Below are 13,020 nucleotides of genomic sequence, written 5' to 3'. Positions count from 1 at the left end.
ACAAATGGGATGCGTTAGTTGGCTACGGCCCAGGCAAGCAGGCGGGAGGACCTTTTGCTGTGGCTCAGTTTTATCTGGAGGTGCTTTAGCAAGAACATATTCAGCTCTCAAAACAATTGCCATTGCCACTCTGACAGCTGCTTAAGTCGATGGTTACAGAGGCCATCTCTGGACAGGGGGGCTGGGGAGGCCCAGCCAGATGGGCGGGGTGTAAGTAATAAATTATTATTATTATTACTATAAGAGCATTCTCGCCAGTATTACACACTTGTGAAAAACAGAATGCCCTACCGCTGGCCCCAAGTATGTAGAACTTTACTGTGCAGTAGGTTGTCTTATGTTGGTTTCCTGAAGCAAATGTGCTAGTAAACTGACAGTACAGTATCTGCTTTCCCTTTTTGTTTTGTTACCTATTTTGTATGTAAATTTTCACTCTACTTTCCATCCCTCAAAAATGTTTGACAGAAAGTTTAATCTCACATGAGATCTGTACTAATAGAATAGCTGCAATTCAAAACACATTCTGCAGCAATCACTGCTGGGAAATGCAATTTGGGGCAGGTGGGGGGAATTTAAGGCCAGCTTAGGGCACATGTAGGCATTCAAAAAAATGCCTATTTTAAAAAGTCATCCCTGAAAGACAAATTGGAAGCCCCCAGGGAGGGGGATAGAAGGAGTGATGTATCAGGAAAAATAGGGATAGTTTGGGCCTAGGTCATTTGCCCATGAATATTGGGGCATCTAGTCTCTATGAGTTGTTAGAGACAGAGGAGAGTTCAGTTAGCCATTTAGACTGTCAGAACTGTTTTGAACTGGCTGGCCACCAGCAGACACAGATTGTGATTGACTTCAAAATAAGTAATCCAGAAATAACCCCCCACCCCCCCCGGGGATCTGTAGCCCTTGTGTCCTTATTGCCCAAGGAGTCCCTGTATGGATGGATGGAGGGGACCTCCTGGCTTTTCCTCTCCTCCATCTTATGGGGAAGCTCCTTCTTCTTCTCTTTGGTCTCCACCAGGGCATTCGTCAGGCCAGGGTGGTCCAAACCGGCAGCCCTTGGGGCCTTTCTGGGTGGCCCTTGGCAACACTCAAGGGGAAAACACCATAAAGCCTTTTAAAAAAATTTTGTTAATGAAAGCACATACTTCTGTCTGTGTAATGGATTTGTTTCATAATTAAATCTAGTGTGTATTTAAGTACATATATTTAACTAATATATTAATTGTGTATATTAACTCATATTAAATACACTTTAATTTTAAAAAAATGGAAATTTAACTTGGTGTGCGGCCCATGGATTCTTTATAAATAAAAACCAAATACAATAAAATTCCTGGTATAAAGCATCATTAGAAACTAAACAACATAACTGAAATAGGAGCCACCGCCACACCCTGTAACATCTACCAAATCCAACCTTGACAAAGGTCTACCTATAAACCTCACTATCAAGCATTCCCACCAACCATATCCATAACACAGCTAAGCCCCAGCCAACCATTTTTCACCAAATGAATGTTGGGTCTACAAAAAAAATCCCTGGCAGCATTAAACATAATTTACAGCCAGCTAATTCACCCTCCACCTCCATCTAGGGCAGCACAGTCTCAAATAAACAGCAGCACGTAAGTATTCTACAATTCAGTCTGTTACATTTTGACCAGTATAAATAGACATGAAACTCTGATTTGCAGCCCTGATTTATTGCCCTTTTTTGAGGGATGCTTTGAATAATTTTTGGAAAATGCTTTATTAAGAGAAAATGTATGTATTGTAAAACAAAGTGAGAACAAATACAGGTGATATAGAGCTAAATCATGAAGCGTGGTAATACGCTGCAGCATTTGATCATGATAATTTTATGTATAAGTTCATTTTTAATATTTTATAAATTCTTGGAAAACTAAATTGATATGAAGATGCAAATTACTAAGTTTTAAATTACATTTCTGCTCTAATTTTACATTTCGTAAAGGCCTGTCCGTAGAAAAAGGTATTCAAGAGACACCTGAAAGTCAAAAGTGAGGGCAGCTGCCAAATTTCTGTTGGAACAATGTTCCACAGCATGGGACTGGTGATGTTAAGCACCTGACTTCTAGTTGAAGCCAGCCTGGCCTCTGTAACACAGGGGACAATTAGCAGCACTCTTCTGGGTGATCGCATAGAATTGCAGAGTTAGAAGGAACCACGAGGGCCATCGAACCAAACTGCCTGCAGAAATAAAAACAAACAAATGTCATCTGTACACTTCCCTCACCATATGCAACCATCTGTGAAAACCCATGTAGATACAACAGCATGTCTAAATCAACCCTCACTTAGACAAGCCTTCAGCTCCTTTCAAGAACAGGGCAGTTTTATGACCAGGATTCCGATCAGCACACACCTGGGTGTCCTCCTCATACATGGTGTATCTGAGCTTCCCCTTTGCAGTAGCAGCACGCTCCCCAACCAAGTGTCTCCATTGTCAAGGAGCTCTCTAGAGCAGTGTTTCCCAACCTTGGGCCTCCAGCTGTTTTTGAACTACAATTCCCATCATCCCTGACCACTGGTCTTGCTAGCTAGGGATGATGGGAGTTGTAGTCCAAAAACAGCTGGGGGCCCAAGGTTGGGAAACACTGCTCTAGAGCAACAATGTGCAAGAGGCTGCCATTAGAAAGAAACCAAAGGGCCCTTCTCCAGAGCATTTTCTACCAGCGAACATCTAAACCTGGTTGCTGCCCTATGTCTGATGTAACGACCAAGCAACCAACCATCTAGGTTATCATTTCATTTTACCTACCTTCACAAATAACATCGGGAGTGTCTGCTTGGCCCGACTATAATGCCTGGCAACTCTGTATACTGTTTCAGGAACATAGTCCAGAACCAAATTAAGGTATACCTCATCTTCTCTCCATTGGTCAAACTGTGATATAATTGCCCTTAAGGTATCCTGGGCACAGGATCAATGCAAGAACCTTGACTCTGGCCCAGTACCATGTGAGCAGCCAGTGCAGATGTTTTAGTTCAGTATAGGTGTCACACACTGTTGTATGTCTGCCCCCCTACTGCTTCTGGACCCGGCCCAAGGGCAGCCCCAAATGCAGCACATGGCAGTAATCCAGTCTCGAGGTTCAAGATGCATGGACTACGGTGGCCAAGTGATCCTGGTCTAGATATTGCTATAGTTGGGGTACCAGACATAGCTAGCAGTCGGCAGTCCTAGCCACAGTGGAGGATGTTAAGAATGCAGTCACAAGAAGTCATTAAGCAATTCTAACACTCTTTTGAAACTCGCATTCCAAGGGCGTGTCTGTAGCAGTTCATTTTGTACTCTAGCTGAAATACTACTAATAACGACCGTTTCTTTTAGGGATTTGGAAGGTAGAGTGATTGCTGCTTCAATCTCCTAGTTCATACTCGCTTCCCTTCAACATCATTGGTGTGATTTAGTGGTGTAATCGTACTAATCATTTTGCTTGTTTTGTTTTAAATAGCTCACAGTTCCAGGAGCAAGGTGTGGGGGTGTAGAAATGCACAAATGCACAGTCTGTGCAAAGACAACAAGGGGGAAATTTAAATTAAAAGAAATGCAATATAGGCAATTTGGCAGACATCATGGCAGAGAAAAACCTTTTCAACAGAAAAGAAGATGCAAAGGATGACAGTCTTTCCCAGTGAAGTTGTCTGAGCAGTTAGAATCATCGATTCTTAGCAACACACGGCCATGTGGCTGATGTGGGATAGGAGACACTGGCAGAGGCTCCCTGTGGGCTGGCTGTGAATACTCTCTTCTTCAACTTCCTTCTAGAACTGTCAAGTAATCCGTCTCTGGCTTCGACCCTCATACCTGCTCATGCTCGGAGTCAAGCAGCTGCTTCAACCCCGACAAATGTTCCAGCAGCCTCAGGTGAGACTTTCTTCATGCCTGCCCCGTTTTTGCTTGCTAAACTATTTCCCCCCCCCCCCCCCAACTGTCTTCCCTGACACGGTGTGTCCTCAGTTATTGATCATATCTTGTTTGCTAACTGGGGGGGGGGGGGGGAGCAGCCAATACCAATTGTGTTTGCGAGATTGATTTCCATTTCAGACATGGGGTGAATAAGGGAACACCAGCAATTTCCACTCCAGATTTCCAATTTCATCAGCATTCTGCAACACCCGTACTTACTGGGATAGTGCAGCCTGAGGATGGGGACAGGTTTCTTAGAGAGGTGAGGGCCGCCACGTGTGTGCAGGATCCTTGCCCTTCCTGGCTCATGAAAGCAGCTGAGGAAGACTAACCAAGTGGGCAAGGGTGGCGATTGAACACGTTCAGCAAAGCAGGGTTGCACCCTGCCATAAAGAGGCAGCGATAAGACCTCTGCTGAAAAAGCCCTCCCTGAACCCCACAGTTTTGGATAATGACTGGCCAGTCCCCAGTATTCCATTCTTAGGCACGGTGCTGGAGTGTGTGGCCGCTTCTCGGCTCCAAGCTTTTCTGAATGAGACAGATCATCCATATCCATTTATTACTGGCTCCAGCCATGATTATGGGACAGAAAAAGCATTGGTTGTGTTAGTGGATGACCTGCACCAGGAGCCAGACAGCAGGAGTTGGTTCTCCTGGACTTCCCATTGGCCATGGTTTCTCTGTGGGACACCTCCCTGGGATAGGATTTGGAGGCATTGTTTTGTGGTGCTTGTATAATCTTATTGTGATTATTTATTTATTTATTGTATATGTATACCTCACTATATCCGTAGATCTCAGGGCGGTTCACAACATAAAATTACAATGTAAAAAACACAAAATACATAACAAAAATAAGAGCAAAGACAACCTGATAATCCCCCCTTCCACAACACATTTTAAAGGGTATCAGATGTCAGTCAGCCAAAGGCCTGGTTAAAGAGGAACATTGTCGCCTGGCGCCTAAAGGTGTATAAAGAAGGTGCCAGCCAAACCTCCCTGGGGAGAGAATTCCACAAAGGGGGAGCCATTGCAGAAAAGTCCTGCTCTCCTAGTGCCACCCTCTGGACCGCTTGAGGAGGGCACAAAGAAGGGCCTGGCAGGCTCATAAGGAGAGAGGCAGTCCTTGAGGGATGGTGCTCCTGAGCCGCTGAGTCCTAGGGAAGGGCTGCTGTGGGTCTTCTGCTGTTAACCTGAGGGGTCCCTCGGGGTCTGTCCTGCCCCAGGATGGCTCTAGGAGAGGTCCAGAGTTTTGGGGTTGCTGCCACCATTCCACCTCTCCTTTCCATCTAAATATGACAAAGCTGGTTTGGTGTTAGTAACGGACTGGAGGAGGGTGAAATAATTGAAGGTTATGGTCAGTTGAAAGGCAGATCAGGGACTAGGGATTCATGATGTGCTGGAGGGGGTTACACTCCCTGAAAAACTCCGGTTCGCAGCTTGGGAGTACTCCTAGATTGAACCCTTAGGCAGTGGCCAGGAGCACATTTGCACATTTAAAACTAGTGCACGGTTCCTGTTCCTGGAGATGTCTGCTCTGGCCAGGATGCCTTAGTTACATCCTGTTTGGATTCCTGCAAGGACCTGTATGTGTGGCGGCCTTTGAAAAGTGTTTGGAAACTTCATCTGGTCCAAGATGCTGCAGCCAGTTTGCTCCCTGGAGCTAATTACAGGGAGAATAGAAACACTGTCACAGCAGCACCACAGGGTACCAGTCCATTGCTGGTTATGATCTATAAATCCCTATACAACTTGAGTCCAGGGTATCTGAAGGACCTCATCTCTTATATGACCCTGCTTGGACTGAGATGTGCCGGGTCATCTCTCTGGAAGAAGGAACACAATTGGTAAAAATACTGCAAGCTCCTGAATGTTACTTCAGTGTCCAGCAGCAGAGCTAGATTAAGCAGCACCAACAAACTGCAGAACAGGTTCTTCAGGGGAAATGGGATGAATACCACATCCCTAGATTGCGTTGACCAATCTAATTCAGTTTTCTACAGCAGTACCTGAACCTCTGTCTGTTAGCACTCATGCAGACGACTTATTGGCTCCAGGTGCTTCTTCGGGGTGTTTATGCTTATACCTGGATCAGATGAGTAAGAGAGGAAAAATAAAATTGATACCAGCCAACTCAAAACCCAAGTTAGAAATAAAAATGAGTGGGTAACCAGAACTACATACAGGATTCCCAATCTTGCTATGATTTGATGCATAAAAGGGCATTGCAATGCTATATTTTCAATCTCTCTCTCAATAAACCCTAACATACAGTTTGTCCTTTTCACTGCTGATGCATAGCAAGTCAAGTTTTAATAGCATTAGCTGCTGTGGTCCCAACATCTCTTTCCTGGATAATAGGCACTAGTTCCAAATGTATATGAAATAAGCATTTGTTGGCTTCAGTGGTTCACCATTTTACACTTCTTGCCACTCGGTTCACTATTTGTTCAGCTTAGCGGTGCCATAAACTTCAATACTTAGCTACCTAAGGCTGTTTCCCCCAAACCACACCCACCTACCCTGCACCTGACATCAGACACACAGGAGCTGCCAGCGAATAATTGGGAACCTTAAAGAGCATTCCCAACCATTCATTTGCATATTATTATTATTAATTTTATACCACCCTATACCCGGGGGTCTGTCACTGCCTATGGGGAACCCTATAGCACAGTCAAGCCCTTCATGGCACACCCAACCTTTGCCCAAACATTCAGGAGCATACCATTGTATGTTGGGACAATTATAGATTCATCAGAGAATGAAAAATGTATTGGTAATCTATAGCTGGCTGTGGAGTCTGGTTTAATGAGTATGTTCTGCATTTATTGACTCATCCTTTTTTCCTACTTGGGTATTTATATGACTGTTAAAAATGTTAAAGAGCTACTTAATTATATTACCCAAAGTGTCGTCCCCCCCCCATTATTTTTCTAGTTTGATCTAATGGATAGCCTTTTGGTAGAGATGGATCTCACTTACATCAGATTGTCTCAGAAATACTTTATCCAGGAATCAGTGAGCAAAACTAATTCATTATTGAGCAAAATATGAATTCATGTGCTTCAACCCTTTTACCAACAAAGCCAGTGTGGTGGCAGCAAGAGCTGTCCTTGATGCTAGAAGAGGAAAAGAAGGTGATGTCTGCTGGTAATGTAGTTCTCCCAAAGACTCCTGCAATGACAGCAGGTTTTGTGAATGCCAAGCAGAACTTGCGAAGCACAGAAGTGCTTGGTTTTTCTTTGCTAAATAGTGGGGGAGCAGCCCTCCTCCGCACCTGCAATTTAGCAGAACGAAAGCAGAGCTCCACCAGCACAGAATGCGTATGTTTCAAGTAAAATAAAGCTTTCCCATTGTAGTAGACTTTAGGAGAACTACACCATCCAGCAGAAAGTGGATTCCCCACTCCTCTGGAATAGGGAGAGATCAGGTCAACCTTCTTTCTTTCTTTTTAGCAGCACCAACCAGAGAATGAGAATTTGGGTACTTACACAGCTATTGTCTTCTGTAAAGATGGCTCACCAAGTACCTGACAGCCCCATCACAGTAAACTTCGCAGCATTGCTACCTCTCCCACTTTTTTCAGATAGCAATAGCTACCAAATAAAGCAACTCACAAACATCAGATACTACAGGTCTATGCGAGTGTCTCAGTTTATTGCAGTCCAACATTTTTCTTTTTTGCTTTGATTTGCACCACGAAGCCCTTCTGAATTATCCTTTCCCTCTTGCTGTGTTTTATTATGGACTCAGGAAATCACACAGCTGTATCCTGTACCTTTTAATAGGAATTGTGCCAGCCTTTAAAAATAACTAATCTTTTATTTCTTTTTTCCGAACCCTGTTTTTATTGTCTACTGAATTCAGGAGAGGAGTTGGGGGAAAGGAGCAGAGTGGGCTCCCAATACTTTTCTAACTCTGTAGAATCAAATAGTGTCACCTCTTAGCATCCCGTTTATTTGTGTCTGCTTATCAATCAAGTGTTTTAATACCTGTTCATCAGTAAATTATTTTCAAAAGATGTTGCGCATGTGAGGCCTAAACCCCAGCTATTTGGTGAAAAACCATGATTGGCCAAGGTTTATTAGTCAAATGGGTTTTATGCGAGGAACTGCCCCAGACATAGCCAGGCACCACTGTAACACGCTGCCACCTTTGCCTTCCGGTATTGCTTGGTTCCTCTTGATTTATCAGTACCTCACAATCTGCTAGCTGTGTTCACGAGAAAAGGGGCAGAGATGTTTTCCCCCTGCTTTCCCAACTCTTCAGTGTGTGGCACGTGAAACCTGTTCTTGGCATCAGGCCCTGCTATTGCTTTCCCAGAGCCATGACCTTTGGGGCATGTCCAGCTGTAGTTGAGCCAAATAGTCTGATCTAGGCCTTGGCCATCTTTGCGTGTTTGCTGGAACTCACAAGGATTAAAAGTGCAAACCACCCTCCCAGTATCCCCCAGCACACCATCTCCTCTCAGACCTTTGCCTGCAGAGCTGAAGGTCGGGGCGTGCGCGTGTTGTGCATGTTCTGCCAAATAAATCAGAAGTCTCCACAGGATCAGGATCCCTACCTTACCAGGACTCCTGATTATGTGGAAGCAGAAGCCTTGTTCAGGGACTTCATATCGAAAAGGAGCCAGCAAACATTGGGGGTTGAGGTGAGGCTTATGTCTGCTCTTCTACACGCTTGTAACACTCCTTCCAGAAGAAGACTCTCTTGTTTTCCAGGTACCAAACAGGCCCTTTTAAAAAGTGCCCCATTTCTCGCTGACATTCAGGTGTCTCTCCCCTTGCCACAGCTGCCTTAAGAGGCCTGCCCACAAGCAGCAAGTTTCCCATATTTAACCCGTGTCTTTGCTTTCTTTTGCGGTCTTTGCAGATGCCAATGCAGGAGATCGAGTTCAGACCAATAATGTAGCTTCAGCATCAGCCTCCAACTCCACCTGAACTGGTCACAAGCAGCAACCTGTACAGGAACAATCGCCAGTAATTTTGAGTCTTGCTCAGCAACGCTGGTCACATTTGGAAAAAAAATTTAAAAAGAGGGGGGAAACCCTGTTCATTATAGTGTTCGATTTTTTTTTATTATTGTTGTTCTTATTTAACCTTGTAAAATAGAAATTCAAACCAGTTTCATTGTGTGCTCACTCTGCTGCGGGCCCTTTGGGGCAGGGGAAGAGGTGGGGTGGGAAGAAGGGAAGTGGAGCAATAGAACACACCAATGTCTCTTCCCACGACAATCTTCTAATTTCAAACAATTGCTGTTGTGTCCTTTGGAATCAGGAATCTTATCTCATGCCCTCCCACAACAGAAAGGAGAACCCTCATTCTGCTGAAGCTCCTTTTTTTAAGCCTTGTATTTTTAAGTGAAGTTTCAACTTTTGGTGTAGTGCACAACTTGAATTTGGTTGGGAGCTTAGCAGGAGTTGCTCACCGCGAATAACATACACAGGAGACCTTCACTATCTTTGAGTTGGGATGAGGAGGAAGGAAAATGTGAGGTCTAAAATACACTGAATTGCCAAAGCCGGGGGAGGGGGAGGGGAGGGGGGGCAATTGCTGTATGAATAAAGCTTAAGGGCAAATCTTGATCTTAAATTCCGTTCTAGCATTGGAGAATTCTGCAGATATGTATGTTACATATACACACACAGACTATCGGCTTGAATGAAAAATGCTCATTCACCTACCTTAAAGATCCCTGAACATTAAAGGTTCTGTCAAGCACAAAAGAGCCCATAGTCAGCCACTTGCATTCTTCAACAGGTGGGAGCAAGTGGAGCCTCCCTCCAGGTGCAGAAAACAGACAGGAAGCCAGTGGAGAGGTACTTCTGCACCTCGCCCCCCTTCTTTTTTAAACTCTAAACTGGCTTCTTAAAGAAGCAAACAGGAAAACAATGCCAGGGTTTATAACGTGAATGGACATAAACTTCCATTGCAATTAGAGCTTTCAAATCGACACATTGTTTTTAGGTGATTCAAAAATCCAAATCTAGAATTTGTATTTAATTTCACCTTTTTTTTTAAAGCTTCCTTCTTTCTAATCTTTATTTATTGATCTTCCACGGTTGCTGTTGTGACGCTTTCACAATGGTAGTATATTAATGAGTAGACAAATCAGTTTACTTGCTCTTGCTGACTTATAGAAAGCTAAGTGTGTGTGTATATATGCACATATACATATACATATATATATATATTATAAATATATACATAGATACAGTGCTGCTTTTTATTTTTTAATCTATAATTGGTCTGACTGAAGCAGAAATGCCTGTTTCTAGTGTCTGTGTTCTGGGTTATTTTGTAGTGGCAAAAAGTCAAGTCTCTCTGTTTTTGAAGCGAAAGCAATACTTCTTGAAAGGCGTTAGGGACGTTGCGAGAAGGAACGCCATTGCTGCCGGAGCAGCCGAGACAGGCGCTTTACGTCTGGCTTTCTACTTGGATTGAGAGATGTGCTCACCTAGCCTTACACTCATTCAAATGAATCTGTCATCTTGGTGCTTGTGAGAGTTTATTTCATTGTTGGATCTTTTGAAACATGATTTGCTGATTTGGCCCGGGGGAAACACAGCATTATGCAGATGCAGCCACCGGAAGGCAACAGGGCCTCCTCTTTCTTCTCATGTTTGTGAAGCTGGGTCTGAGAGTCTAATCTGATTAAAGGTGCTTGTCAAGGAGGGAGCTGCTGGGCTGTCTCAAAAAAGGATGAACAGAAAGTTCAGATACCTGGTTATTACAATAGCTTCAAGGGGAATGGGTATGGAACCCATATTTGTTTAAACACTCCAGTTTTCTATAAATGAGCCTCTGGCGAATAAGGCCTGGAAGGGGTTCTTGCTGCAGGAAAGGAGCCTCTAGGTGTCTTCCATGTCGATTTCTAGCCCTCGCGATCAGAGCTCTTGAGACACTTGAACAAGTAGGAGGATGACATAGAGAAAACTCCGTTTGCAGTCAGGAGAGCAGGACAGTCTGGGCTCAGGAGAGAGATGGTGTCTTAGGATTTGCATTACTTTCTGTTAGTTTGGCGCTAGCAGGGAAGAAGAATGAAAAGCGTTAATTATTTTTTTTAAAACTGTTTTGTGTGTGTATGTGTGTGTGTATGTGTAAACTGAGATCCTGGTGGTTTTATTTTCTCGAGGATCATGGCGGGACTGCAGACAAAATTTTATACAAATCTAGATCCAGGTCTTTCAATACCATTTTTGTAAATAAACAAGACAAAAGCTCCTCACCAAATTCAAGTTTGTACATTAGTTGTTCTTAAAATTTTGAGTTGTATTGCTTTGTATGTAAATATGTGGACCCAGGAACTGCTGTTAATGAGCAAAACGTTACCATTCAGGGCAGTTAAATCTGTTTTAATAATCAGACAAAATGTAGACGAGCTTTTTAAAGCCATATAGTTTTAACTCTGTACAGTAGATAACCGGCCTGTATTATTGTAACAATAACTCTAGCGATGTATAGTATATCTATATAGTTTGGAGTGCCTTTGCTTCCATAATTTTTTTTATTTTATTTTATTCCTTTTTTTGTACCAGATGTCTCACACATGGAAATCTTTGTTTCCCTTCTTTGAGTTATTTCATGTCAGTAGTATAATTAAAAAGAAAATTCATTCAATTTTTTATTTTTACTTCAAACCATGGCTTTGTTCGTAGGCGTTTAAAAGTTTCTCTCCCTTGCCCACAATAGCAGTGACCGGTTTCATTTTACGTTTGCTATCTTGGCATCTAAGTGGCAAGTTTACATTTTGCTCGTCTTTTCCCAGAGTTTGTCCAGAGTTACTTGTAGACAACAGCTTCTAGCTAGGAGCTTTAGTTTAGTCTTTGTTTCTGTAGAGGCAAAATAGGGCTTTGCAAAGAAGCTGTCATGGAATGGGGGTGGGGGCAGCAGTGGGGTGGAAGAATTGGGGTCTCACTCACTCACACATCCTTTCTGCTTTTTTTGGCCAGAGATTAATCTGTGGTATTGAGAGTCTGTAGTTGTAGATTATCACTTGCCCTCCCTCTCACCCCGAAGTTTTATTTTCTTATGAAAGTCATTTTGAAGTTGACCTTAATTTCTGTGCCCAGCACAAAGGCCTTGCTTTGAAAACTCTGCTCACTTGTGTGTTTGACCTTGTTAGTATTCCACGTGAGATTCTCTTCTTCGGTGGCAAAATGCTGAACTTTTTATCAAACCAAAGGTTGCTGTTTTGTTTTTGGCTTTTTGTCTTTTTGTAATCATCTTGTGTTCATTCCAGTAAGGCAGAGGCTGCACTTTTTCTGGTGACACAAAGGTCAGTGATAGCATTTTGTTTCTGACACTCCACTCAGAAGTCTGTTTTTGTGGCTTGATTTTAAATGAAGTACCTTAATGGTCTCTCGATCTATCCTTTGTCTGCATTGCAACTGTGCATGTCCCTGAGATGGCATTAACAAGATTCTGTGTCCCCAGCTGAAAGTCAATCAAGACACTCTCTTAATTTTGAAGTCCCTTCCTTTAAACAAAGGGGTGTGTGGAATCAACCAAGATTACTCTGAAGTCATCTAAACTGATACTTGAGCATATACTTCTTTTTATAAATAAGCCAAGTGATGGTGAATGTCCGTAATTAGTGTCAATTTGAAATGTTCCCAGATTAGTAATGCTTCTTAAGAAATGCTACCAATAAACTATTATCCATTATAACTCCCAGCCACTACAGGTCAAAGCCAGTCATGAAAAGCACAGTTTAGTATGTAACCCAGGACCTACATTTGCCAGGAGTATACATCAGAAAGCCTTTGAATTCCCAATATTTCTATAGAGGCTAATTTCTTGCTTCATTTGTGACAAGGCAATAAAAGCAAAATGAAAAGGCGTAATAAAGACTTGTACCTAAAGGGTTAGCTTGAGATACATATTTTCCTTCCTTGTGTTGTTTGTTCTTGGGTTTTTTTTGGGGGAAAACAATTTATATATATAAATGAACGTTTATATATATAAATAATATGCTTGCCTGTAAAATTTGCGTTTGTTACTATGTTGCTGATAGATCACTTGGGCTTGTGCACACAATTACCGTGATCACTTCCATCTTAAAAGCAGAAAATCTAAAATCTA

The 13,020-nt window shown here is 42.8% G+C and overlaps 1 protein-coding gene across 2 annotated transcripts in view; it reads left to right on the top strand.

The window, feature by feature from the left end:
- Positions 1-11,556, top strand: part of GSK3B (glycogen synthase kinase 3 beta) — a 61,173-nt gene extending 49,617 nt beyond the window's left edge. For both annotated transcript variants that reach the window (XM_028712055.2, XM_028712053.2), the window contains 2 exons: positions 3,794-3,892; positions 8,810-11,556. In XM_028712055.2, the coding sequence (XP_028567888.1) occupies positions 3,794-3,892; positions 8,810-8,877 (167 nt within the window). In that variant the 3' untranslated portion in view covers positions 8,878-11,556. The remainder of the gene's footprint in view (positions 1-3,793; positions 3,893-8,809) is intronic.
- The last annotated feature ends 1,464 nt before the right edge of the window (positions 11,557-13,020 follow it).

This window comes from Podarcis muralis, chromosome 17, assembly GCF_964188315.1.
Source record: "Podarcis muralis chromosome 17, rPodMur119.hap1.1, whole genome shotgun sequence".
Classification (NCBI taxonomy): Eukaryota; Metazoa; Chordata; class Lepidosauria; order Squamata; family Lacertidae; genus Podarcis; species Podarcis muralis.
The sequence above is the reverse complement of the archived record's forward strand: the minus strand, read 5'-3'. Positions and strand labels throughout refer to the sequence as shown.